The sequence below is a fragment of the Calidris pugnax genome, unplaced genomic scaffold, assembly GCF_001431845.1.
Source record: "Calidris pugnax isolate Ruff unplaced genomic scaffold, ASM143184v1 scaffold24, whole genome shotgun sequence".
NCBI lineage: Eukaryota > Metazoa > Chordata > Aves > Charadriiformes > Scolopacidae > Calidris > Calidris pugnax.
Window position 1 is genome coordinate 252,242 of NW_015090922.1, and position 25,268 is coordinate 277,509.

General features: G+C 42.0%; 1 protein-coding gene across 1 annotated transcript in view; it reads right to left on the minus strand.

The window, feature by feature from the left end:
* ALK (anaplastic lymphoma receptor tyrosine kinase) overlaps positions 1 to 25,268 on the minus strand; it is a 234,102-nt gene that overhangs the window by 163,027 nt on the left and 45,807 nt on the right. Inside the window, exon 2 of the mRNA XM_014951272.1 lies at positions 13,443 to 13,644. Coding sequence (XP_014806758.1) covers positions 13,443 to 13,644 — 202 coding nt within the window. The remainder of the gene's footprint in view (positions 1 to 13,442; positions 13,645 to 25,268) is intronic.

Sequence of the window (25,268 nt, forward strand, 5' to 3'; positions counted from 1 at the left end):
GGTATTTTTGGGGTCAGTCCAAGAAACCAATATTTCATCAACCAAAACTGAACTTTTCCCATGAAAAGTTCTGATGTCACGGAAGATACAATTTCTGGATAAAAGAAATCATGTGATTGTCCTAAATGACTTCTGGCTTTTCAGTCGGATACAACTGAAGCTTAATTCTTGTGCTTTTGGCCCCTCTGTGACACCCCTGAGACTCCATTATATATATTAGGGGGTTCAATCTTTCCAAACAGCAGTTTTCTCCCTAAGTCCAGCTTCAAAAGAAAGGGAGAGCTCGTTTCACTGACTTACAATGTCTCTCTCAGAACACAGGCAACACACAACATGTTCTGTGTTCTGGAATTAAAATGTAGCCCATCCATTGCAGTTAAGCCCCCAGCTCTCTCAGAAACGGAAAACTAATAAGACATTAACTCGCTTAAAATAAAGAAAAAACACAACCAAACCCCATACTATTCAAGTTGACTGCGGAGGCAAATAACTCAACTAAAAAAAAAGCCATCAGGATTTTGCAATTTTAATTTCTCTGCTCATTGAAGCTTTCTACTTTAAGGCAATTAAAACCAGGCATCAAAGGCACATGAAATGGGGATTGCGTAGTGGTTAATTTGAGAAAGGGATGTTCACAGTTCAGTTAGACACAATTGAGACATCCACGTCTTAGGAGTGGGGAGTACTAATGCAGGAAGGAGGGTTTGGAGGGGAAGAGAGCATGGGAAGAGGATGTGCCATGCCTGTCCTCCGCAGGGTAGACGTGTATCTGCCATCTTCTGCTCATGGTGAGGACTTAGGAGCAGATACAGAACGAGAATTTTCCCAACCTATGAATAATTAGGTTTTTTTCTCTTAACCTTGCCCCTCCAACTGCTTCCGCATTGCAAGAAACCCAGAATGTAGATTTTGGTCGTACACTGAAATGCAGGAGGTTAGTGCTGGCTCCCCAAACAGTGCAAAGCCACTTACCGGCGGTGAAGGTGATACACATTAACATCTCTGCTGGAATCAAGCCCTTTGACTCTGAAAACCTAGACATCAACATTATTTCTCCCCGTTAAAACCTGCACCCTTCTAATAAAAATAATATATGCAGTGCTACTCAGCTGCACTTCTATTGAATACCAATGTCACTCATGATCTGCTGAAATATCTCTTTAATGCTTGATTGTGTCCATCTGTACAGCACCGCCTACTTCAGTGGGTTTTAATGTTTTTAAGAGTTGTTCAGACCACTTGATGAAAGAGCTGCTGGAGACCTAGAGCATCCCTTGCTTCATTTGTGTGGCCCTTTCTGTGAAAATTCACCTCGATGAGGCCAGTTTCTAACACGCTAATGGTTGTGGCCTCTTGGCAGAGATTGTGTGAGGGAAGGTGCCCAGTGCTTGCCCTGGGCTGTGGCAAACTGTATGTGACCTGGGCACACAAAACAAGCTGCTCTGTGCCTTCCTCAGCCTTTGGATCCATAACACATTAAGAAGAAACATACCTGAGTCAAAGGTAAGACAAAGCAGGGCAGGAGCAAGACGCCAGGAGTGAAGATGAAGGGAGAGAGAGAACAAGAGTAGCTGAGGAGCTGGAAAGCCTGTGTAGAAAAAAGCCTGGAAGATAAAACTAGAAGGGACAGTTGAGGAGCTGGAAAGCCTGTTTAGAAAAAAAGCCTGGAAGATAAAACTAGAAGGGAAGACAATGCTGAGATAGAGAGAGCAAGGAACAAGTGAGAAGAGATAAAAAAGCTGATGGAAAGGCAGAAATTTTGTTGTCCAAAACACCACCACTCTCTTTGGTTTCAAATTATTAAGGAAAAAAGTCAGTAAAATTATACAGGTTGTCTTTTTTTCACCTTTCATAATAGAGTACTGGCAGAAAGCAGTAAGTGAAAAGAAAGCCAGAGGTTCTCGAAAAAACAATTTAAAAATTGATAGTGGTCTGATTGTTGATAAACACTGAAGTTGATAGTATCGCTCATTGTTGGAGAGGGGCTGTTTTACTAGACACTGTCAACAGCAACTGGCAATCAAAATCCCCCATCTAAAACAGAAACAGTAAGAGCAGAGTCAATTCCCTTTCAAACAGTCCAGATACATGCCCCAGCCTTGACCTGGAGAAATTGCCTAAAGGAATGAAAGCAACCCAAGTTCCCAGACAACTGGCTTTAAAAATAAAGGAAATCAACTTGTGTCAGATGTTATCTAGAGACCTCTAAGAAACGAGCCTCTGAATAGCTCATCTGGCATGAAATAATAACAAATTGCAATCATCATGGTTTTGATATGGATCTGAATTGTCAAAAGCATTAGCCCACGCTTCCCGCACCGCGGCCTCCTGAAAGCCAGGCAGTTAGAAAGGAAAGGAGCAGAGATGCAAAAAACAAGTTGCTAGATTTGAGAACGTTGTCTCCATTCAAACTAATGCAATATCCAGCTGGATCATCCCACATTTCTATTTTCTGGTGTGGTGGCACATTGAGCTAGACACTCTAAGGACGTTTAACATCCTGAAAAGAATCAGGTCATCCTGAATTTTTCTACACTTTGCATTTTATTTCTGCTGAAGAAGGTCAGATTATTTGGCTTCTTTATTAAAAAGTTTTTCAATATAAATATTTTGATAACGTCTTCCCCTTAGTGTAATTTTGTTCTCTTATAAAGGCATCGTAATAACTGGCCACTGATCTGAGTACAGGAGACAGCTGAGTTTGTCTCATTTACTCTACTGCTCGTATTCCCTGCTAGATGAAGCGGAGTCATAAAAACTTCATTCCCTTGTGAAAAATTCAGACTCACGCCGATCTTCTGCAGTCTTATCCTCATGCAAAGTCCATCAAGGATGGCAGACTGTGCTGCTGGTTCAAGTCCCAGATTAGAATAGCTTTGTCTTGTCAAAAGGAACTTTATTCCGCGTCTTTGTGGCCTCAATCCATCAGCATGAATGACACGCCAAGCCAGGGATGATCAGGAAAAGTTCCAATTACATTCTGTAAACAAACTTCACTGCTGCTATTTCCAATAGAAAATCATATTTAGTCAGCTTGATATAGGAGGCAACAAATATCATAAGGTTATGGACTGATGTTTATAAAGACAACCCTACTCGGTGACTCAGAGAACTCAGTGTGCAGAAAGAACAGATGAACACATCTGTTACTCTCGCAAAAAAAGATAGGGAAAAGGCTTCCCTTTCATATGCGACGTGGAGGACTGTTCATTTCTGCACCCAACATACCAAAACGCTACTTTGCAAGCCAGGAATGGTTAGAGCTTCCCTCTATCGATTCATTTTAAGAATTTCACTGAATTTCACTGAATTTTTAGAGTTGGAAGGGACCATAGAGATCATCTAGTCCAACTCCCCTGCTGAAGCAGGATTGCCTAGAGCTAGAGCATGTTACTCAGGACTGCATCCAGGCGGGTCTTGAAAATCTCCAAGGAAGGGGACTCCACAACCTCCCTGGGCAGCCTGTTCCAGGGCTCTGGCACCCTCACTGTGAAGAAGTTTTTCCTCATATTTGAGTGGAACCTCTTATGTTCCAACTTGTGCCCGTTGCCCCTCGTCCTCTCACTGGGAACCACTGAAAAGAGTCTGGCTCCCTCCTCCTTCAACCCTCCCTTGAGATACTTGTAGGCATTGATAAGGTCTCCCCTCAGCCTTCTCTTCTCCAGACTAAAGAGTCCCAGCTCTCTCAGTCTCTCCTCATAAGGGAGATGCTCCAATCCTTGAATCATCTTTGTTGCCCTTCGCTGGACTCTTTCTAGCAGTTCCCTGTCCCTCTTGAACTGGGGAGCCCAGAACTGGACGCAGTACTCCAGTTGTGGCCTCACCAGTGCAGAGTAGAGGGGGAACAAGCATTATTCAGCACAGTGTGTGGAAAAGCCTTGTGCCACAGTGCATGAGTCGAGAAATAAGCTGTATAAAGCAGGTCTGACAACCCTGCCTGAAACCCGTGCCTTTGGTGGTGGTGGTGTCAGCCCAACCCCATGTTTTTGCCAGACGAGCTGCTGACATGAATGGTTTGCCACTGCCAGTACAAAACAGCCCTTGAGACAGCATTTTGTTACAGGAATATAACTTCTAATGTACCAGCCGTGTGCCATAGAAAACAATAAAATTGCAAAGCAAACAAAGGTAGCTATTTGACAGAAAAATGCTTTCAGGCATTAGCAATTCTATTTAACAAATATAGCAGATTAGTTTTAAATTAAAAGCCCTGCAAAGTGCTTCACGCTGGTGTTCAACCCCACAGTCCTCCCTGTATTCCTGCAGAAAGAAAGCCCGTTCGGGACTTTCCTCGATCGCCGCAGCAGCATCGAAACAGTTTGTAGCCTTCATTCCTTCAATTTTCCATTTGGGAAAACAAAAAAAACAACACCAAACACCTGAGAATTAACTTGCAAATTCCTGTTGAATAAATCTCAGATTTTGTTTCAATATGCAGGTTAGTGGTCAAGTTTATCAGAGTTTTCTTTCTTGAGTGGAAAACACCTGATTTACCAGCACTTGAGAATAAGAGGCATCATTTTGGGGGAGGCAGCAATAGGGACAGTGTTCTTTAAAGTGAGGGTGCAAACCTGCCCTACTGGACTCGAACCCCACGGTGGAATCATGAACCAAAACTGAGATAATCTAAAAGTAATGCCCAAGAATCTGGCTTAGAAAGCACCACTACGCTCCCACTCTGAGCGGCTGGATGGGTCAAGGACATGATGTTTAAGTCTTGCAAGGTTATCAGCGCCTACTTAATAATTCCTCTCTGAATTTGAAGGGAGGAATAGTACCTTGTAAATCTTCTCTAGTATTTAATATGGCAGGGAAGATTCGCCTTGGATAAGAAGGACATTCTCAAGTATTAGCAAGGAAAGCCCCAAGGAAATTGCACACAAGGACAAAACCCCACTCTGGGACAGAGCAGAGCAGGTTACACAGAACTCAGAAGGTTTTTAAGGTCAAAAATAAGTAGCAGATATGGAAAGCAGTTATACCACAAGCTAGTTTATAAGACTTTACCAACAGCAGAAAGACAGAGAGCTTAGCTTGAGGGGAGCAGAAAAATAACGAGAAACAAGGCTAGAAATATTAATGAGGCGTGTTGCCTCGTCTCTGGAAACAAATGTTGGAAGCATTTTGGCTGTGGGAAAGGATACCTGGATGCATATGATCCTGGAAAACTGCTTGCAATTTTGTACAGCAGAAGGGACACCTAATAAAGTGTGTGTGTGTGTGTGTGTGGGAAGGGGAGGGTGGTTGGTGTGTGCATGTGGGGAGGGTTGTTTGCTCACTTAGGTCCTAGGAAACTGAAATTCATCCTGGTGTGTCTACAGTGATAGGAAGTATAACACAGGGCTGTAAAGATTAGTTTGGGCTGACTTGTAAAAATTGAAGTAGAAGCCTCAGGTAGAGAGGAAAACAAGAGAAACAAGTTAAAGGAACGAGGGTGGGGGGAGCAACTGAGACTTTGGAAAGCGAGACTAGAGTAACAACCAGAAAAGAGGAGCCTGCAAGTAATTCTGAAGGACCCAAAGTATAAAAGTTTAAGATGAAAGATTTTTGCGCCCAGGATTTGGAGAGTATGAAAGCTGGATTAGGCTGCTCGAAGTGATCTGAAGAAATTGTTTCAGCCACGTAAGAAATAATTTATATTAAGGAGTCTTTGGTTGCAAAAGAACAAATACCCAAACCAGTCACTTTAAAGGGTGCCCCAACTCTGTTACTGTGGTCAGTTTGGCATCATTTCTCCAGGGTCAGATATGCCAATCTCTGGGGTTTCACGCATAGAAGCAGCACCCAGATTCTAAGGAAGTCACCAACAGGTGCTGTGATTATTTGGGAAGCCACAAAGACCCTTGTGCCAACGCACACTGGCCATCCAGCTCATCACCTTAGCCCTCCTCTGCTGCAGTGTGCTCAGCAGAATGTTAAAAGTAACAGAAAAGGCTCCTCTCAACGAGGTATCCCTAAAACTGATCTCCTACCCTGAAAAATAAGCTTATTTTTCTTCTACTGTTCCATTCTCTACACATTAAGTAATTTGCTTCTGTAGTAAGCCAAATTTTGATGTTTGACAAAAATTTTCCTCATTTGCTGCTTTTATTTCAACTTAAAAATGGCGCTTTTTTCCCCCTGTCCTTTTTTATTATTGTAATCAAAAGTAGATTACACAACCGTGGCCTTCTCGTTTGCATTTGAATCTGGCAAACGCAAATAAAAGGCAGCACTGCCACCTAATAACTGTCTAATAACACATATTAGAAGACAAGAAAGAGCATTTTTTTCCCCCCGCTACTGCCCGAAACCAATTTCCAACCAGTTTGATTGGGACTGTAATCAACTGCTAAAAAAATAAAAGTAATTGCCATTACTCATTACTGAACTTAGAGTGGCTTTGGTTCCCACAATATTGTTGCTTCACAGTATGATATGACGCAATAGTGAACAGCACAAAAAATTTGGTTTTTGGTAATATTAATACATCATTTTTTGTAATAAATAGCTTGCTTCCATATACATGTCTGTAAGAGGAAATAAACTACTACAGTCCACTCTTAACTGCCAAGACAGTAAACCCTTCTGGAGCAGTTTGAAGCTACTACTTTGTTGGACTTGAGGTTACATGCAAAAATAAGGCACACTCTAAAGCTCTAATGATGCATAAAACCTACAAAAAGGATCCACGTTTATCTCAAGGAAAAATATAGTACTTCATGAGCAGCAAAATCATTAAGAAGTTTAAAGCAGAAAATGTACAGAACATTCCTACCTCCAGTGCTGAAGTGGCAACTTAATCTACATAATCCAGTGCTCAAGTGGAATGGGAAAACAATCTTTCCACATCTGCAGACATTTGTGTTACAGGTGAACAGTGTTTCGTAAAGCTTTGAGGGGCTCCATTTCACCGTACGCATTCTGAAGGGGTTTGATTTAAATCTCCTCATCCACTGAAAACAAACCAGCAAAGAACTCCTCAAGGTGCCACAACCAACAAAGTTAAAGCTTTCTTCAGATCTAGACTTGAGATACTGAAAGAACCAAGGTTTTGTTAGATGGAGATGAAAGACTTCTTTCCAAATCCAAGCATCTGCTCTGAAAAGGACTGATTCTTCACAGGTATCAAGGACAGTATCTTTTGAAAAGGGAAGGGGGAAAAGAGACACCAACATCTTTTTGGTGTTTTTCCCTTTTAATTTCTTTGCATTTATTTTGACAGACTGAAAGTGTCTAAAAGTTGGCTAGTGGATAACACTAAGTTTAAGTGCTAATTTTCTGTCTAGAACAATTGCAGTTTCCTCTCTAAAAGTAGGGATTAGTGGTGCTTGGCCACCAAGGCAGGAGAGCTTAGTTTCTAATGAATCCATAAATCCAGGTTATTTTCCTGAATTATGTGAATTTCTCAAATGCATAGCTTAGACTGAATGGCTTAAACTCTTGATTTAGAATTCTCTCAGTAAAATGTGCTGTAAATTTTTGAAACATATTTTGATGCCTAAAAATGAATTTAAGTGCCCATATGAGGTACCCCAAATACACACGCTTTGGTCATTGTTCTTCTTGGTCATAGTCCAGGCATTTGCAAAACAAAGGCCTGAATTTAGTAAAGTACTCTTCAAGGAGAAGAAGAAAAAAAACCAATAAAACCATCCACAAAAAAAAGCCAAGCAAATTCATATTACCACTAACCTGAGAAAGGTACTTTTGAGGTTAAAGGGTTCCAAGAAAGTAAATTCCTTCTACTAAGCCCATGGTCTGTGAGACAGACAAGTAAAGCTATTGGAAAGAAACTAAAAACAGCAACCAAAAAATAGAACAAGAAAAGGAACAACACGAGTACAAGAAATAACCTTCAGACTTCAAGCCCCAAGGTCAAATGTGACAGATGCCAGTGATTCCTTCATTTATTTTTCCTGACATCTATCAATGCAATCAATCTCCAGTGAAGTTGTAGATGCCAGAAAGGGAATAGCCTATCATGATTTGTAGTAACCTTCAAAAACAGGTGCTCTTTCTCTTATGGAAGTGCTCTGTGCAGAAATATGTATGTACCTACTAAAGTACTAGCTCTACAGAGTGGTATTTTATGGCTTCCTTGCTCATGTATGCATGTTGAGATCTTGGGTTTTATTTAAGAGACACGTTTTACTAAACATATTTACAGAGAAGTCTTCAGATGAATCTCAAATTTGGTTAAGGCTCTAGACCAGTCTAGAGGTCCTACTTATGGCTCAAAAATCACATGTGGTCTGCAAAGTCATTTTATGTGTCTTTTATAGGTAGGATTACGTCAAAAGATGTATAGTTCAGTCCTGACAATTCTATGCAGGGATTCTACTGTCCCCATCCCCTCAGTGTGGGGTGAGAGAACACGTCACACTGATCTGTGCCAGCCTCAACCTCCCTTTGCCTCTAAGAGTTCCAAGGATTTGTATGAAGATAAAAAGTCCCATGAACATAAAGCAATTATAACCTAAAAAGACACAGACAAGTATCTAAGAGAAACAACCCTTCTCTTTTCTGTAGAGAAAAAGTAGGAAAATGACAGGATAGGCAGCGTGCTCAGCTCGGGGAGGAAATGTGGGATAGACAGCAGAAGGGAACTCAATCCAGCAGCTTAGATCTTATCTTTTCAATCTCCATCCAAACAAGGCTGTCGTCCGGGTATTCCTGCTGAAGTAGCTGATTTAAGGATCTTCCCCACCTCCCCTCTTCAGGAAGGCCTCAATTACCTTCAGCCATGTGAACAGTATTAAGATTCACTTGTTACATTATTATTTTGGGGCCAAGGACATGATTATGGAATTAATGATGAGGGAGGTTGGCAATGAAAGACCAAATTGAAGTTATACTGTCATTTGCTAAGGCCTTAATAAAAAGTTTGGTTTTATATATAGTATATAATACTGCAATTTACCATTAATAGTGCAGACAGAGGTGTAAAAGAATAATGGTAATTAAAATGAGCAATGATATTTTTGTCCTTGCCCAGCTCTAACTTCTCTGAAATACACAGATCAAAAGAAATAAAAATCAACCTTGTATTACAAACTCTGGCCTTGTCAACAAGTTTTCCTTCATGTTTTCCTCACTCTACTAAGCACATTTACAATCTTATGGCTTTATATTTATAAATTTAACAGAAGGGAAAACAAATAAGAGGTGAAATGAAATCAGTGGCCACTCTGCTTTGTTAAATAGTCAATACACTACGTAAAGGTACTTGCTGCCTCCTCACTTCCAGTAACACAAAAAAGAAGCCCATTAAATAGCAAGGAAAAAGGACTGTAAACAGCAGCACTGGAGCAGAAAACCAGCAAAAGACAGTACCCACATCTCGTGGCATTTGGGATATATCAGAAAGTGCTGTGCTCCATGGCAGGAAGTACAATCAGCTCTTTTGCCATTACAAAAGTTTGAGAGCACTGATTCGCTCCTTGCATCGTTTGCAGGTGCTTGCAAAACACAACAGAATTGCAAGAGACACCAGAAGAGACTAATCATATCCAAAACCACATTGTCTATAAACTCTATCATGCAATAAATCTAATTCTAACACAATACAGTAACATGTTGTTCCCCACAGAAGAGTCCTACTGATTGCTTAGGAACTAAATTAGAGAAGGTCTAACCAAAGGTGTTCCGAACTCCATAGAGTAAATACAGAGTAAGATCCTCCTGCTCTTTAAAAAAAGTAAAAAGGTATAAAATTTCATTGAACTGATAACCAAGGACACAATTATCTTCTGAGTGGTAAGCATTGTTGCAAATATTATGTAGAAAAGTTATTATTGTATTTGGCAAAGTTTCTGTATAATACAAAACAAGTGTCCCTTTGCTAATCTTCGGTGTTTCATCACTCAGGAACCATTCTCAGCTATCACTTCTGGCATATTCTTCCTGGTGGTTGTTCCATCTGCCCTACCCTAGTGCTATAGAAAGTACCTTAAATTAGTCAGCTTCTTCCTACGTGCAAGAGATCAGCTGCAGTGATCTTAAATTAGCCAGCTTCCTACGTGCAAGAGATCAGCTGCAGTGAAATATGTCAAGTAAGAAAATAAAAGAAATATGCATCTTCCACACATTTTCTGTAATGACTAATGCCTCATTATGGAAACAGTACAACTCTAGTCCACAGGCTTGGGCTATTTTTTTTTTTTCTAGAGAATAAGTCCAGAGAAGCAAACAGACCATCACTAGTTCTGCCTTTGAGTCTTTCTGCATGATGAGTATCCATTGAAATCACACCTGATATTTGGATATTTGGCACACAAAGATAACACATCTGAACCCTGGTAACGAATACTGGGTGCTACGTTGTCTCTACTTGACTAATAAAATTTCACAGCTTTACATATGTTCTATCTAAAATCAGCTCCAAGTGCTGTCAACCAAAACCTTTGCTTGCCTGGTCTCACCCTGAAGGAAATAGTAATACTTGACAGCTTTGTTCTCTTGTAGGTGAACTGTGAAGACCTTGTAAGATATTAATATATGTAATTCAAGTTATCCCATTTAAAAAGAAGAAAAAACGTAAAAAGATACTGTCACTGTGCACAGTTCAACATATGAGAAAATACACCCTGGAATTAATTCATTGCTTTACCACCCAATAAATAAATGCAGTTTATGGCATTTGTTTATATAAAAGATACTCCTCCTGATATGAGCTGGATTTTACACAATGGCATGGACTGGGAACTACACACACTTTATACCTCTGCTTTGCAAAACAACATAGAAAGTGTATAGAATCAAAGAAGTGTCACCTGTGAAACTTTAAAGCATTTTTATTTCTAGCACAGGTTCATCACTAAGGAATTCAATTACCTTACACCCAGAAATAAAATCCTTATAAAATTTTAGAAATAATTTGGTTATAGCATGGTCAAAGAATTTATTACAAAACAATACTAATTCTTTGCAATTTCCAAGACGAAATAAAATATTAAACAGCATAGATTTCCACTGTAGGATCTCTAGTTCATTTAAGAACTTTATTGAGTTATCCTTGACTTGCAGTTAGCTATTCTTGATTCCTATTGAAAGAAAAGAAGATTTTTGCAGAAGTGAGATTTGCATACTTTGTTATCTGAGCTGGGATAATCAAACATTATCGCTCCAAACAAAGGGCAGAGGAGCACTCATAAATTCTGGAATGAAGCTTCAGGGCAAACGATAACAAACTGCTGCCCTGTCACCTGTGGCTGCTGTCTGTGGTAGGTACATTACTGTATGTGACATTTCTGTGGGCACAGTATCAGAGCCTTTCTGCACTGCTGAGCTGGAGGAAGAGCTACCACCTCTCACAGTGAAGAGACAAGACCGAAGGGGGGAAAATGGACTAGCCAGTTGATCTGACTGTTTCATAGCCCATAGAGTACCAAGGAGTCAGTCATACAAACAAATTTCATCCTGAGATATCATCTAAATCCCTCCTCTTTCAGTTTAAAACCATTATTCCTCATCCTGTTGCTCCCCTCCCTGATCAAGAGTCCCTCCCCATCTCTCCTGTAGCCCACTTTCAGTTTTTCACTTTAAAACCATTATTCCTCATCCTGTCGCTCCACTCCCTGATCAAGAGTCCCTCCCCATCTCTCCTGTAGCCCACTTTCAGTACTGGAAGAGGCTGTAAGGTCTCCTTGGAGCCTTCTCTTCTCCAGGCTGAACCCCAACTCTCTCAGCCTGTCCTCATAGGAGAGGTGCTCCAGCCCTCTGAGCATCTTTGTGGCTCTTCACTGGAGGCCAAAACCACCTTCTATAAAAGCACAGAGTCTTTTTACTGTGGTGACAATCTCCATCTGCAAGGCACAGCTGAGTAGCCCATATTGTCTCCAGCAGATGGCAAAGGTAGGAATTTGTTACCATAGTTAAAGCCATGTTTCCTTTCCCTTCAAGGCTCCTTACTGGAGGCCAAACCCACCTTCTTTAAAAGCACAGAGTCTTTTTACTGTGGTGACTCACTGGAGGCCAAAACCACCTTCTATAAAAGCACAGAGTCTTTTTACTGTGGTGACAATCTCCATCTGCAAGGCACAGCTGAGTAGCCCATATTGTCTCCAGCAGATGGCAAAGGTAGGAATTTGTTACCATAGTTAAAGCCATGTTTCCTTTCCCTTCAAGGCTCCTTACATTTGGCGCTTGCCCGTGCTCCTGGTGAGTTCTGCCTGCCCACAGATCCAAGCCAGAGCTCCTCCACGCAGCACAGCAAAGCCTTTTACACCCAGCAGTGCTCCCCGCCAGTGCCAAGGAACAGTGGCGTTGCCAATGCAAGAGGCACTTTGCACAAAGCATGTTTATTAGCTGTGACACAGAGCACAGCATTTGCAAAGAGCTAAGGAAGAAGACAGCTGCTGCCGCTCCCCTAATTACCTTTCCCCAGACATCAACAGTAATTTACAATTTGGATGATGTTTCTGGAACCAAGTACGATCTAGATCCACACACAAGCTCTCCTCCTCACTTTTATAGGCCATGTGTTATACGAGAATTACAACTATTCAAACTGTTTCTATGAGTTAGGTTATCTCCTGTAAGGTTTTTTTATTGCACATTCTCCTTTTGCTACTGGAAAACACAAAATTTGCTGTAGACAACAGTCACATCTTTTTACACGCGCAAGCCAGCAGGATTTGCCATTAGAAACTCTCTAATCTATCACATCAAAACAAAGAACATTTGAGATGCTTAGTAAAAACTGTGCTTCCTAACACACTTTTGAAAGCAGAAGTAAAAAATAAAAATTAAAAAACACAGTATATAGAACAGGCCTCACAAATATCCAAATTCAATTCCAAGTTACTCCACTACTACAGCATTTTGAAATATTTACTGTGTTCAGCTCCTGCTGTTTTGCTGGTAACCAAAATTTAAAAGAATGCACAGGAAGTCTGACAAATTAAGACATCATCAACAATTAATTACACAAAGAGGATAAAACATTTCAAACAGTTGCACCCTTGAAAGATGAAAAGCTTTCATCCTCCAGCAATAGCTCTGAACTGCTTTATTGATAAGAGACAGTGTTTAAAAGAGCACCAATGCAAGACAAAACGTAAAATGTATGCAGGCACATGAAACTGCAAAGCCTCAGTAGATACTCTAAGCCCAATAGTACACTTGGGTAAAGGAGTAAAAAGAAAGCAGATCAAGAGAATTAGACAGAAAAGCTTTAAACTTCACATAAGTATTCACCCTATGTCTGTACTCACAAGCGCTGAGAATGAAGATGATGTCAACTTAGAGACTCACTGTTACATGGACCCAGTACTTTGCAGATGCTTTGTACATTAACATAAGCACCAGTCTCCGGCTTCTACGAAAATTTAGACCCAGGCAAGAGAAATACCTACTCAGTGCAGTATCCTGCTCCCCTTCGTAGATGTGCAGCGTATATTTTGTGGCCGTGGGATTCTTCTCAACTCAAGCTGCAAGTCAAACGAGAGGATGAGACTTACCCATGTTTCTCCGGATGCTCTGCTGCTAAGATCTCACTGCTGCTCTCGTCAATGGGAAGGACACGAGCAATGTATTCTCCGCTCTGCTGGTAAAACTTATAAACAGCCACTTGTACCACGCATTGCTCACTGCTGCTCCTCAGCCAAGGGCTCAGGATGATGGGGCTTGGCCTCTCCGATGCATTGAGAAACAGAAACGAACCTAGAAGAGATGAGGCAACAAAAAAGCTTGAAGAACAATAAAAAACAACCAAAAAGCCCCACAGAGTGCAGATGAATATTTGTAATTTTTATGCCGCAGCTCACTCCGCAGCTCTTCCAGGCCTCCCAGTCAAAGATCATCTTTGTCAACTAGTTTGGGAAGTTTGCCCATTTTGTATTAAACCCATTAAAATCTTCCTGGGCAGGCAACGTTTCAACTCACCCTCGGATGGTCCAAAACAAAGATTACATTTAGATTTCTCTCCCAGAAGAAAAGTCATAAAGTGGAAAAAGCCATAAATATTAAGGGCAGGGAAAAATAACAAACAGTAACAATAAAACTCAATCAACCAAGAGACTACCAAAGTTAAGCCCAGGCAGGTGATTAAGGAGTTTTAAGTTTAGATTCTTGTCTTCATCTATCTATTCTTCCTGGGCTTCATGCCCATCTCTGAAAGCTCTCAGGTGTCCAGACCCAAACATTATGGCCTTGCTTCAGTGGAATTCTGATTTGATACCTCTGATATTTATTTATTTATTTTGACAAAATACTTTCTTTCTCTCACCCAAATAAAGAACACAAATTCAATAGCTTTACTTTTCTCTAAACAGAACACTGCAGCATTTTTAAGTCATTAAGAGTCAGGATAAAGGCCTGACATAATTTTATTTCTTCAGCAATTCATTCTAATGTATTAATTTCATATGCAGCTAATCCACATTAAACATTTCATTATTATCCAGTACATTGAATTCCTTGGCCTAATTCTATTTCAATACAATCTGAGGCTTATCCAGTGGGACAGAGGGAACGTATTTTCATCACGCTTGTTGCTCATTTCAGGTAAGTCAAATGACTCCGTTTTGGCAGCTGACCAGTTTATCCACAGAGAAAGCACACTGGGGTGTGTAGCTGGTGAATGAAAGGGATCAATCCTCGAAGCAAGAAAAATTGTGATATTCCACAGATTCTACCAAGACTGATCAGATAATCAAGATAATGAGATTTCATTTCCTGAAGCGTCCACTAATAAAGCCTGTCTGTTAATACTTAAAACACGCAGATCTGATGAATAGTTTAATTTCATAGAGAGAAACTAAGGTTCAACGGGGCTGTAATTTAAACCTCTTTTTAAGCATGCATGAATTTTAGCAAGGTGGAATATTCAGAGGAATGATTTTCCACTTTAAGCATGCATGAATTTTAGCTGGAGCAGCAGCTTGTTTTTGAAAATAGCAAGGTGGAATATTCAGAGGAATGATTTTCCACATCACTGAGGATGGCTCAGCTGAGATCTAGGGTGTCTACAAAATCCTGTGGAGGGTCCATAAATGGATCCTGCTCGTTTTTCACCCTGGTGTCTAAGCTGTAGACAATGAGGTGCAAATCAGTCATTCTGAGCACCTGTGGTAGTTTCACCGCATCCCAAAATGGATCTGGTGAATTGTCCTTTGGTGGTTTCCATTTCTCTCCACTGAACGGAGGGTCAAGAGCTCAGATTTGATTATCTCCCTGTCAGGCGCGGGTTTGGAACAGAGGAATTGCACTCGTACTCACAGATGTCCCCTTTGAAAAAGTCTGATTTGGCAATTCATCTCAGGTCACACGCGCTGCAATAATGGAAGGGCTAAAAATGAAACCTGGATTCCTGTCAACCACCATGTTTCCCTCCCATACACACACTTATCAGCAGCAGCATTTTTGACATACTTGTCAAAAACCAGTGTTCTTGACATTGGTATCACACATATCTAGAACTGGAAAACATTTCTATTGAAAGAAAGACGCAGAAATACACGAGGTACAGCCTGCTCAGATGTCAAGGTTTGTAAACAGAGAGGAGTGAAATGTAATCGCAGCATTTATTTGTTTTTTAATAACAAGATTTCTTTATGTGAAATAACAGCCTTTAATCCAGTTACTAACGGAATGGTTCGATGAGTTTAAACAAACCCTGTTGTTGTCACAGTTATATACACACAGTATTTTTGCTGGTCAGTAAAATAAAAACAAAAACCCAGCCACATATATCATCCTTCCCCGTCTCTCCCCTTTGTTGCAAACAAAAGAGAATTAGAGCACTAAATCTTGTGACTTTAATTGTAGCATCCCCATAAGAACACTGAAATGTGTGACATGAAAGGCAGCAAAGAGACTGCTGCTGGTGGCAGAAAGACACTAAGCGTTGCAATAATCGCTGATGGGAACATGCCAGGTGCAAGAGCCATTTGCTCCTCTTACTGCCTTGCAACAGGGACTCGGTTTCAAAAGAACAAATAAAGGTAGCTCTCATTCCTTCTTTTCTTGCAGGGCTTTCTAAATAAAGACACCTTCCAAGGATAGTCCCTCTTACGCCCTGACTTGAGGCCAGATTGGAAATATCAGTGAAGTGTAGTAGTAAACAAGGCCAGCAGCAAATGTGTGAGAGAGAAAAGCCAAACCAAAGGAGATTAGTGACTATTTCTGCTCTCTGTTCACAGGGCTCATACTTTGCAATTGTGACTTATTGTTCATCACGTGCCCAGTTCTACCCACTAAATTATACTGGTAAAAGGAATACCATTTTGCCGCGGTGGAGTCTACCCTGCTGCTCTCCCCGGGGAAGGCAGGAGGACCAGGACCAGCCCCACACTTCGCTGCTGTGAAGCAGTACCTAGACCATCACACCGAAGGACAGGGCTATTGCATTGTGTTCCCTCACCACCAGTAGAGTCTTGTCAGAAATGTCCTCCTAGTGTGTACTTTTGGGGATATCACTGACCTGGGTAAATACTAAAGCTATGAAAGATTACCTTTTAAATTTTTTATTTTATTTTAAAAATTTATTTAAATAAATAAATTTAACTTTATTTATAGTAAAAAACCCATAACTTTGTTCTTGCTTTTCATAGAATCATAGAATCATAGAATTGCCCAGGCCGGAAGGGACCTCCAAAGGTCATCTATTCCGACCCCCCCGCAGTCAGCAGGGACACCCCCAACTAGACCAGGTTGCCCAGGGCCTCATCGAGCCCCTCCTTGAATATCTCCAGGGAAGGGGCCTCAACCACCTCCCTGGGCAACCTGTTCCAGTGCTCCACTACCCTCACAGTAAAGAACCCTCTCCTAATCTCCAATCTAAATCTGTTCCCCTCCAGCTTGAAGCCATTGCCCCTCGTCCTGTCACTGCAGGCCTTTCTAAACAGGCTCTCCCCAGCCTTCCTGTAGCCCCCCTCAGGTACTGGAAGGCTGCTATTAGGTCTCCCCGGAGCCTCCTCTTCTCCAGGCTGAACAATCCCAGCTCCCTCAGCCTGTCCTCGTAGCAGAGGAGCTCCATCCCCCTGATCATCCTTGTGGCCCTCCTCTGGACCCGCTCCATCAGGTCCATGTCCTTCTTATATTGAGGGCTCCAGACCTGCACACAATACTCCAGGTGAGGTCTCACCAGAGCAGAGGAAAGTGGCAGAATCACCTCTCTGGACCTGCTGGCAACGCATCTTTTGATGCAGCCCAGGATGCGACTGGCCTTTTAAAAGCCCAACCATCTCATGGGTGACTTCACCCTCTGCTGTGGTGTTCTCTTTTTGGTCTTAGTGCTTGTTTAATCCCTAAGCATGGAAAGAAGCCAAGGAAAGAACTACCAGAGCCTCATTTGACTCTGGTGTTCCTGGAACTGTTTCCAAAGTTGAAATGAGGGGTACTTGCTATGAAACCACACAGAAAGCGCAGAGGCTTTGTTACATAGGAGAATTTGGAGATTCCTGTTCAGATTCTGTGAATTAGATCTCCTTAAGCCCAGTAAGTTCCTATAGTAACTGGGCCTGACACCCTATCGTGTATCGTACGTACTCTTTTCCACATAAGCAATAGATTCAAAACATTACTTCACACAAACCCAATTTCATTAACTTGCTGTCTCCAAAGCATATACAACATATCTGTCAGTCAACCGCACACGTACACACACACATACAAAGACAACAACCCACCAAGAGAGGCCCAAGTCCCTCTTTCATTGAGGTTGACATGACTTATGCTTCTGAAATCAATGGCATCAAACCCCACAAAGGAATAAGTAACATATCTGAAGTGAGAAATGCTACATTTTGAACACAAATCCTCATACTGCTCCCTTCCCCTCAAAGGCACAATCCCACAATCACTGCTTGCCACTGCTCCATGTGATGCCCTCCCATGCGATCAATTTGAGCACCGTTTCTGGGATTGGATCAGAGACGGCTACTTAGAAATAGTTAAAAGATCAGATGGAGATCGATTCTGCATCCACATCAAGGGACAGAAGAATATTCTGTTTCTATTTCTGTTTCCAGTGGATTTTTTGGGCAAAATTAGAAGCTTGTTCACTTGTATTTCCCTCCAGTGGGAGGAAATCCATGTGGCACACTCCATCTGAGAACACTGTGTAGACCCGTAAGACTCCAAGGTTCCAGCTATAATTTCCTTGCACTTACTCTCTCCTATTAGCTCGCAGCTCTAATAAGACTCTTGGGATCTTCCCGAGTGAATAGCTAGAAAAAGCACTGGAGCTTCAAACAAACTTCTGCTGCTATTTAGGTATCAAGGGATATAAGCTGAGATGAAAGGCCCCTTCACGGTACGTGCTACAGTGTCACGTTCTGCTGCTGAGGACTCTGAAGGGTCTATTCTCTCTTCAGAAAGATGTTCACCAATAAGTCATTTCAGGAGTCTTCTGCTGCGGGTTTTAAATTGGACTCTGGCGGCACAGTGCAATGCTGATATTAAAGAGATGCAGTTAAAATAATCACATTGTAACTCGATACACAGCTGCAGACCCAGGCACTTAGCACTTCCTGGGTCCTGGGCTCATTCATCATCATCATCTTCACACAGAACCATGTGGCTGCAGTGGGAACGCCCTTCAGTCTTCTACACCAAATACACCGGTGGTTGCATTTTGTGACTGAAAACCCTACAAGATGATATTGGTGTTTCAGAAACCGCTAATCTAAACTGCAAATAATTTATTCTCCACATTCCCCCTAAACTCTGGGAGAAACCCACCAACAATATCCAGTTTCTAATCCTATTTTTCCCTGAATTTTTAATACCTGCAGTCATAACGCAACAGTTTTCCTGATCCTCACGTGTTGTGTCTGATAACGGCTCTGGCAACTTGCTGTCACTTCAGACAAACACACATGAAAAGATATTTATGCTTAAGCACAGGAAATTACTGCAGTTGACACAAAATGAATATTACAAGACAAATTAATATATCTTGCATGAAAAAAATTGCGGTTGATCTTTTGGAAGCTTGTTTACAACATTTTAACATTCATGTCACAAAAAGGGAAGGATGGCTTATCAGCTTAGTAGCAATATGTTTTTGAGATGAAGAAGACAGCTTGAAGTTGCGCTGTACAGAACTAATGAGGTAACGGAGATATCTGTAAAGAAGAAAACTGATGCTTATCTACTCTGCAGGTACAGGTACACTATGGATAAAGCACCTGTCCAACCAAGCTTTCAAATTAAGGGATAAGACTCAAAACCACAGCAGCAGTGAAGACCATTCCTGCAATCTTTGGCCCAACATCCTTGTCTGATACAGATGTATAAAACATCTGAAACTCCAGCCAGAGAGAACACTGAAATGTTCAAAAGACAGAGCCATCGCTTGGCCCTAGGGACTGGGCAAACTTACTATCCTATTACTAGTGCCTTTAAAAGCTGGTCATCTGATAACTACCCAATAGCTCTGAATGTACCCTCCTAACTGCTCATACTCTAAATCCTTCCTAGTCCATCTCAGGGTAAACGCACTAAAAATCCAGGTCAGATTCTTCTGCTAAACAACCTCGTGATGCTCAGTGAGGTCAGCACACCCTATTGGATCCTTTGACCTTCCTGAGGCAGCAGGAGACTACAGCCCAAAACCACAGCAACCTGAGAAGTTACAGTGGAAAACAAGGTTCTCCAGGAAACCCTTCACTGAAGAAAACAGGAACCAGCTCTTCTGGGACAAACATGTGGAGGGAACTCCTCAACTTGCACCTGAGGTCTAGGATTACGAGCATGAGATGTTCTTGTATAGCTGATACCACACAATTGAGAAAGATCCTAAAGACGTGACATCAAAGAGGGCACTGGGACATAAAAATCAGTTACAAACCCAGGATGCATTAGAACTCATGAAGAAGGAAGTTCACATTATTTCAAAATAATATTTAGCAACATGCCCAAGCCAGTAGTACACACAGAGCAGACAACCAGATACCTGATACAAATTAAAGTGTTCCCATGCCAGTTCAAGCAGATTTCTTCACTAATAACCAAAGACCATAGTTTTTTTATTTTAATTTACTTTCTTGAAAAGCAAGGCTCAAAACACAGCTAAGCTGAATTCATGTGATCACAGTTATAAAGCAGCAATTTAACAATCCTTTGCAAAACTGATAGATTGTTATTCTGAACATAAACTACATCTTCCTACTAAAAGGATTTTATTGCCTTTCACGTACAAGTTCAATACTCTACCAGATTAAATTAGAGCTGTAAAAACTATTAACAGTCAATGTCTGGTGGGGACTGTACAGTAGAAGAAAAAAATTTAAATCCAGTTTTATGGTCTTTGGAGATGCTGACTGGAGAGAATGTTTCCACTACTGTCACAAACATCCCACAGAGCTGGTCTTTGGATTCTTCATTTTATACCCAACTTCCAAATTAACTGTTCAAGCAAAACTCTCACAGCAGGAGCTCAGTAGTTGGTAAAAGCCATGGAAGAACCGGGCACTACCTGAGTGACAACATTAAGAAAAGATACTGTTGTACTTTTTCTAGGCTTATTTATACGGATTTTCTAATTGCCTCATCAAGGCTCTGAAATGTGCTGAACACTAAGAATGGGAATAGTCTCCAGTGCTGAGCACAATGTGACTGCGTAAGCACCAGAAGATTTGCAACACGCTATACTTGCATCTAACTTAAAATTCATGAAGGTAACAGCCTTTGAATTATTACAAAATTTGGAGCTGAACAATTCTTAACAATCTAATTATGGTAATTGGATGATATCTTACCTCTTTTGAAGTCCATCAGAGTTCTTGCTATTAGCTTAAATAGAACCAGGGTTTCGCTTCTAATACCTAGCAGGTCTGTGAGCACCTTTCTCCAGATGATGCAAGAGCAATTCAGAAGCACTAATGAATTCATACTAACTCTTGTGGGCATGTAATACATTACACAAATGGACAAGTTAAGGCAGACATTAAACAACTGTGAACAGCATGTGGCCAAGACTGTTATCGGAGCCGAGATCTGCAAGTCAAGGGTCTCTAAAATTACCTCCTTTTCAAGTATCTTTCATTTCCCAAATATAAAGAGGAAGGCAAATAATCCATCAAATCAAAATAAAGTCAAATTTTGTCCTCTCACTAAGGCATCAGGCAAATTTGATTTAGAATCATAGAATCTAGGTTGGAAGAGACCCTTGGGATCATCGAGTCCAACCATCTACCCTACTCTACAAAGTCCTCCCCTACACCATGTCCCTTAGCACTGCATCTAAACGGCCCTTAAACACAGCCAGGGATGGTGACTCCACCACCTCCCTGGGCAGCCTGTTCCAATGCCCTATCACTCTTTCGGTGAAAAATTCTTTCCTAATGTTCAATCTAAACCTACCCTGTTGGAGCTTGAAGCTGTTCCCTCTCGTTCTGTCACTAATTACCTGTGAGAAGAGACCAGCACCAACCTCTCTACAGTGTCCTTTCACGAAGTTGTAGAGAGTGATGAGGTCTCCCCTCAGCCTCCTCTTCCTCATACTAAACAGCCCCAACTCCCTCAGCCGCTCCTCATACGATTTGTTTTCCAGCCCCCTCACCAGCTTCGTCGCCCTCCTCTGCACTCGCTCCAGCACCTCGATATCTCTCTTGTATTGAGGTGCCCAAAACTGGACACAATACTTGAGGTGTGGCCTCACCATTTGCCCCATAGAACTTCTCTTAAATTCAAATACTTCACTCGCATAAAACCTCCCTCAACCAACCAGTACTCACTGTGCTCCTTGGGAACTACAGCAATGCTATAGAAAGAAACAAAAGACTTTCTTGCTACTTCTCAGTCAGCCACTACTCCCTAGCATATCATAGAATGGTTTGGGTCTGAAGTGACCTTAAAGATCATCAAGTTCCAAACCCCCTGCCATGGGCAGAGACACATCCCACTAGACCAGGTTGCTATATCCACAAGGAAAGCAGAATCCCATTCCACTACTTACTTTAGATAGACAACAGTAAAAGATGTTTTTCTCACAAAGCATTTTACATCCAGTTTTTCAAAAGGAAAAAGTCAGAAGGAAGAAGAAGAAAACAATTAAAAGCTCCAGGTATTGCCTTCCGTAATGGGAGCCAGAGCCAGATGCTGTTACAGCCCAATTCCTAAATGACTCAGCAGTGTTTGCTCCCAGCTGAAAAGCACTGAATTGAAAAAAAGGAGTTAGTTAATTAAAAACTTAAAATTCAATTCTGAAATTAAAATCTTTCCTAGACAATGACAAAAGAGCGTTTAAATAATTCAGCGTTGCACAGCTGATTAACCAATACACATCTTCTCTTCTGCCGCTGACAGAGGCGAATGGCAAGTTACTTTTGAGATCTCTGTTCTGAGACCAGAGAACAGGAGAATGTTCTGTTCTCACGAGCAAGACAGACAGACCAACCTAAAGGGAGAACGAAGAGGAAACCGGTTCTGTCAATAAAAACAGGGAGGCAGAACGTCTGTTCAGTACTTCACAGCACGCGCAGTAGTTAAGGGGGAAGTGTGAAAGGAAGCCTAATACTGTGCCTCTGGGCACCGCTTTCCTCTCAAGTGTGCTTATTTGATTACACTCAGGAGGCTAAAAGCTTAAAAATTAAGAAGTCTGACAATACTCTGACGCACAAGTACCTGAGCAGAAACATGCCTGGAAGAGAACGGGTATTGCAACGACTCACAGCTCAGTAACGTCAGAGACCACATTAAACAAGGAGCAAGTGCTGCGAGTTATTCCCCTGAAGACCTAGAAAAGCCGCAAGAGAAGGCACATAATTAAATCTATTTGGTGGAGTTCTCCTCCTTGTTTGATTCTTTGCCAGGATTAAACTCATCACATCGAGGCAGCAGCTATGTCAGCTTTAAGTGCGTGAGAGTGATAATTCAGACCATCGGAGAATCATGAAATTGGTTCACAGATAACATAAATATAATAAATTTTGAGGACATGGCATATTTTAATGTCTCATAGATTTTAATCTGTCCTTGTCAGCCTCTCCTCTCCACACACACATGTACATCCATGCACACAGTACCAGGGGACAATTAGTTGGCCAGCTCTTGTCAACTCTAGCCCGGCCATCTTTCCTCCATCTCCAGTCTCCACACCTCTTCCAGCCCAAATCTGTCTTTCAGTAACTCAGTTATCAGTTCTGCATTATCAATTCTGCACGCCAGTTTTGTCCAGCAGATCCCCTTTCCACTCATCTTTTTAGCTCCAGATCTTACTCATATTTTCTGTGCTTTCCTAAGTCACCATTGCAGGGGCGAAAAGGGAGGCGAGTGGCTTGGCACATCAATTATGGGATGGAAAGGAATGCAGGTGGCAGAAACCTTTTGAGGACCACTCTGCTCTCACTGGCTGCTGGTTTTCTTTCTGCTGATTCAAAAAACCCACTTGACATTCAAGGAGAGGAAAAAAGCAAGCTTGACCCGCACACCACTTGCCAAGGAGCAGAAAAGTGAGGGGACAACAACCCTTTCTCTGACCACTGACAGACATGCTGAAAAACAATGTGGAAATCAATGGAAGAGAACAGGAGTCTGGGAGTCATTACTCATAATGAATTTTCCCTGGGCCTTCAGATTACTTATAAAAAGCGTTCGCCAACAACACAGTTAAATTTCACATTTAGATAGCATTTTATAAATTCAAAACTTTGCACGAGCATTAACTGATTAAACCTCAGGACCCTAAAAATCAATTTTTCAAATTGGAAAAGATAGCACAAAAGTGAGGGGCTTGCCTCCTTAATGCAGTAAAATCAGGCATCGCATAGAATTAGTACTTTGAACTGCTCAAGTGCCAACACCATTATTTACAATGGCAACATTCATTTGAAAGAGCTCGTTTCATCTGCTTCTTGCAGTTAGCTCTTCAATTAAAATTCTACCTAATCTGCCTTGTTCGTGAAATAAAACAGATTCTCCTTCCTATTGTAAAGATAGTGGCACAGGTGAAGTAAGGAGGATGGTTCAGATGAAGGTTACGTGCCCTGGAGAGATCAGATCTCAACAGATGGGATTCCAGCTGTCTGGTCTCAGGTCTGGCCTCTGGAGGGCCTTCCAGCACAAGGAAGGAGAAGACCTGCCCACTGCTGTCACAGTTTTACAGTTGTACAACAGGATCACTGAACCATTAACTGGAAGGCCCCTCTGTAGGTCTCCGTCCAGCATCCTGCTCTGAACAAGACAGTCACCAACATTAGATGAGAGCAGCTGTGGCTTTGCTCAGCCAAGACTCAAAAGAGAGATCCACATCCCCCATGACCTGGGAAGGGGAGACAAGGGCAACCAGGTGTGGCCTCACCACCACCAAGCAGGCCAGGCTAGTAACTTCTCTCAGTACTGGCTCCTTTCCTCCTACCTTAGTTTGAGCAGAACAGCTGCCTGCCCTATTTTGATGAGTTGGGTCCTCTGTAATCCCCGGGTCCTCTTCAGCAGGACTACTTTGGTCAGTGCTTCCCAGCCTGGGATGCTACACCAGCAGGACTTGTCCCAAGGGCAGAGCTTCTCACCTCTGGTGGCTCCTGTAGGTCTGTCCTCCAGTTTACGGAGGTTCCTCTGGAGCAAAGCTCTGCCATTCAGTGCACTGGCCAAGTCTCCTGTCCTCTCAGTTGAGGATCATCTAGAAATTTGACCAGTGTCTCATCATGCAGGTCACAGATGAGGATACTGAGCACTACCAGCCCCAATACTGGCTTCTGGGGGCAGCTCTGCTCTATGTTGGCCACCACTGAACATGAAGTCCCCAAGTATTATGAGCCCAACAACCCAGCCAGTTTTCAACTTGCCCAACAGGCTGTTCACCCACCCAGACCTCCTCAGCTCCCACATGGAGCTGGGGATGACGGTATCTAAAGCTTTACTAACATCAAGGTGAAGTACACCCATGGCTCTCCATTGCTCACACTGCCATTCATTTAACACAGAAGACCATCCGGCTGGTGATCTATGATTTATCTTTGGCCAATCCATGCTGACTACTCCCAACTATTTTCTTGTCCTCTACCCGTTTGGGACTGGAGCACACGCTCCATGTTCTTTCTAAGGACTGATATGAACAGACCAGCTTGTAGTTCTCCAAGTTTTCCATTTTGGCCTTCATAGAAATGAACATGCTGCTACTCTTTCCAGGTTGTCAAGGACCTCCTTCAATCACAATGATTTCTCAGATTTTAGACACTAACCTCAGCTTATTTTTACAGCACCTTTGGGTTTACTCAAGTCTCAGTGATCTGAATGCATCCAGCTTCTCTGAGCAGTCCCTAACTCAGTGCTCTCCCAGTGCTGGCTGCCCCATTCCTGAAACCAGGCTCTCACATGCCAAGGCCTGGGAGCAGGCTTGG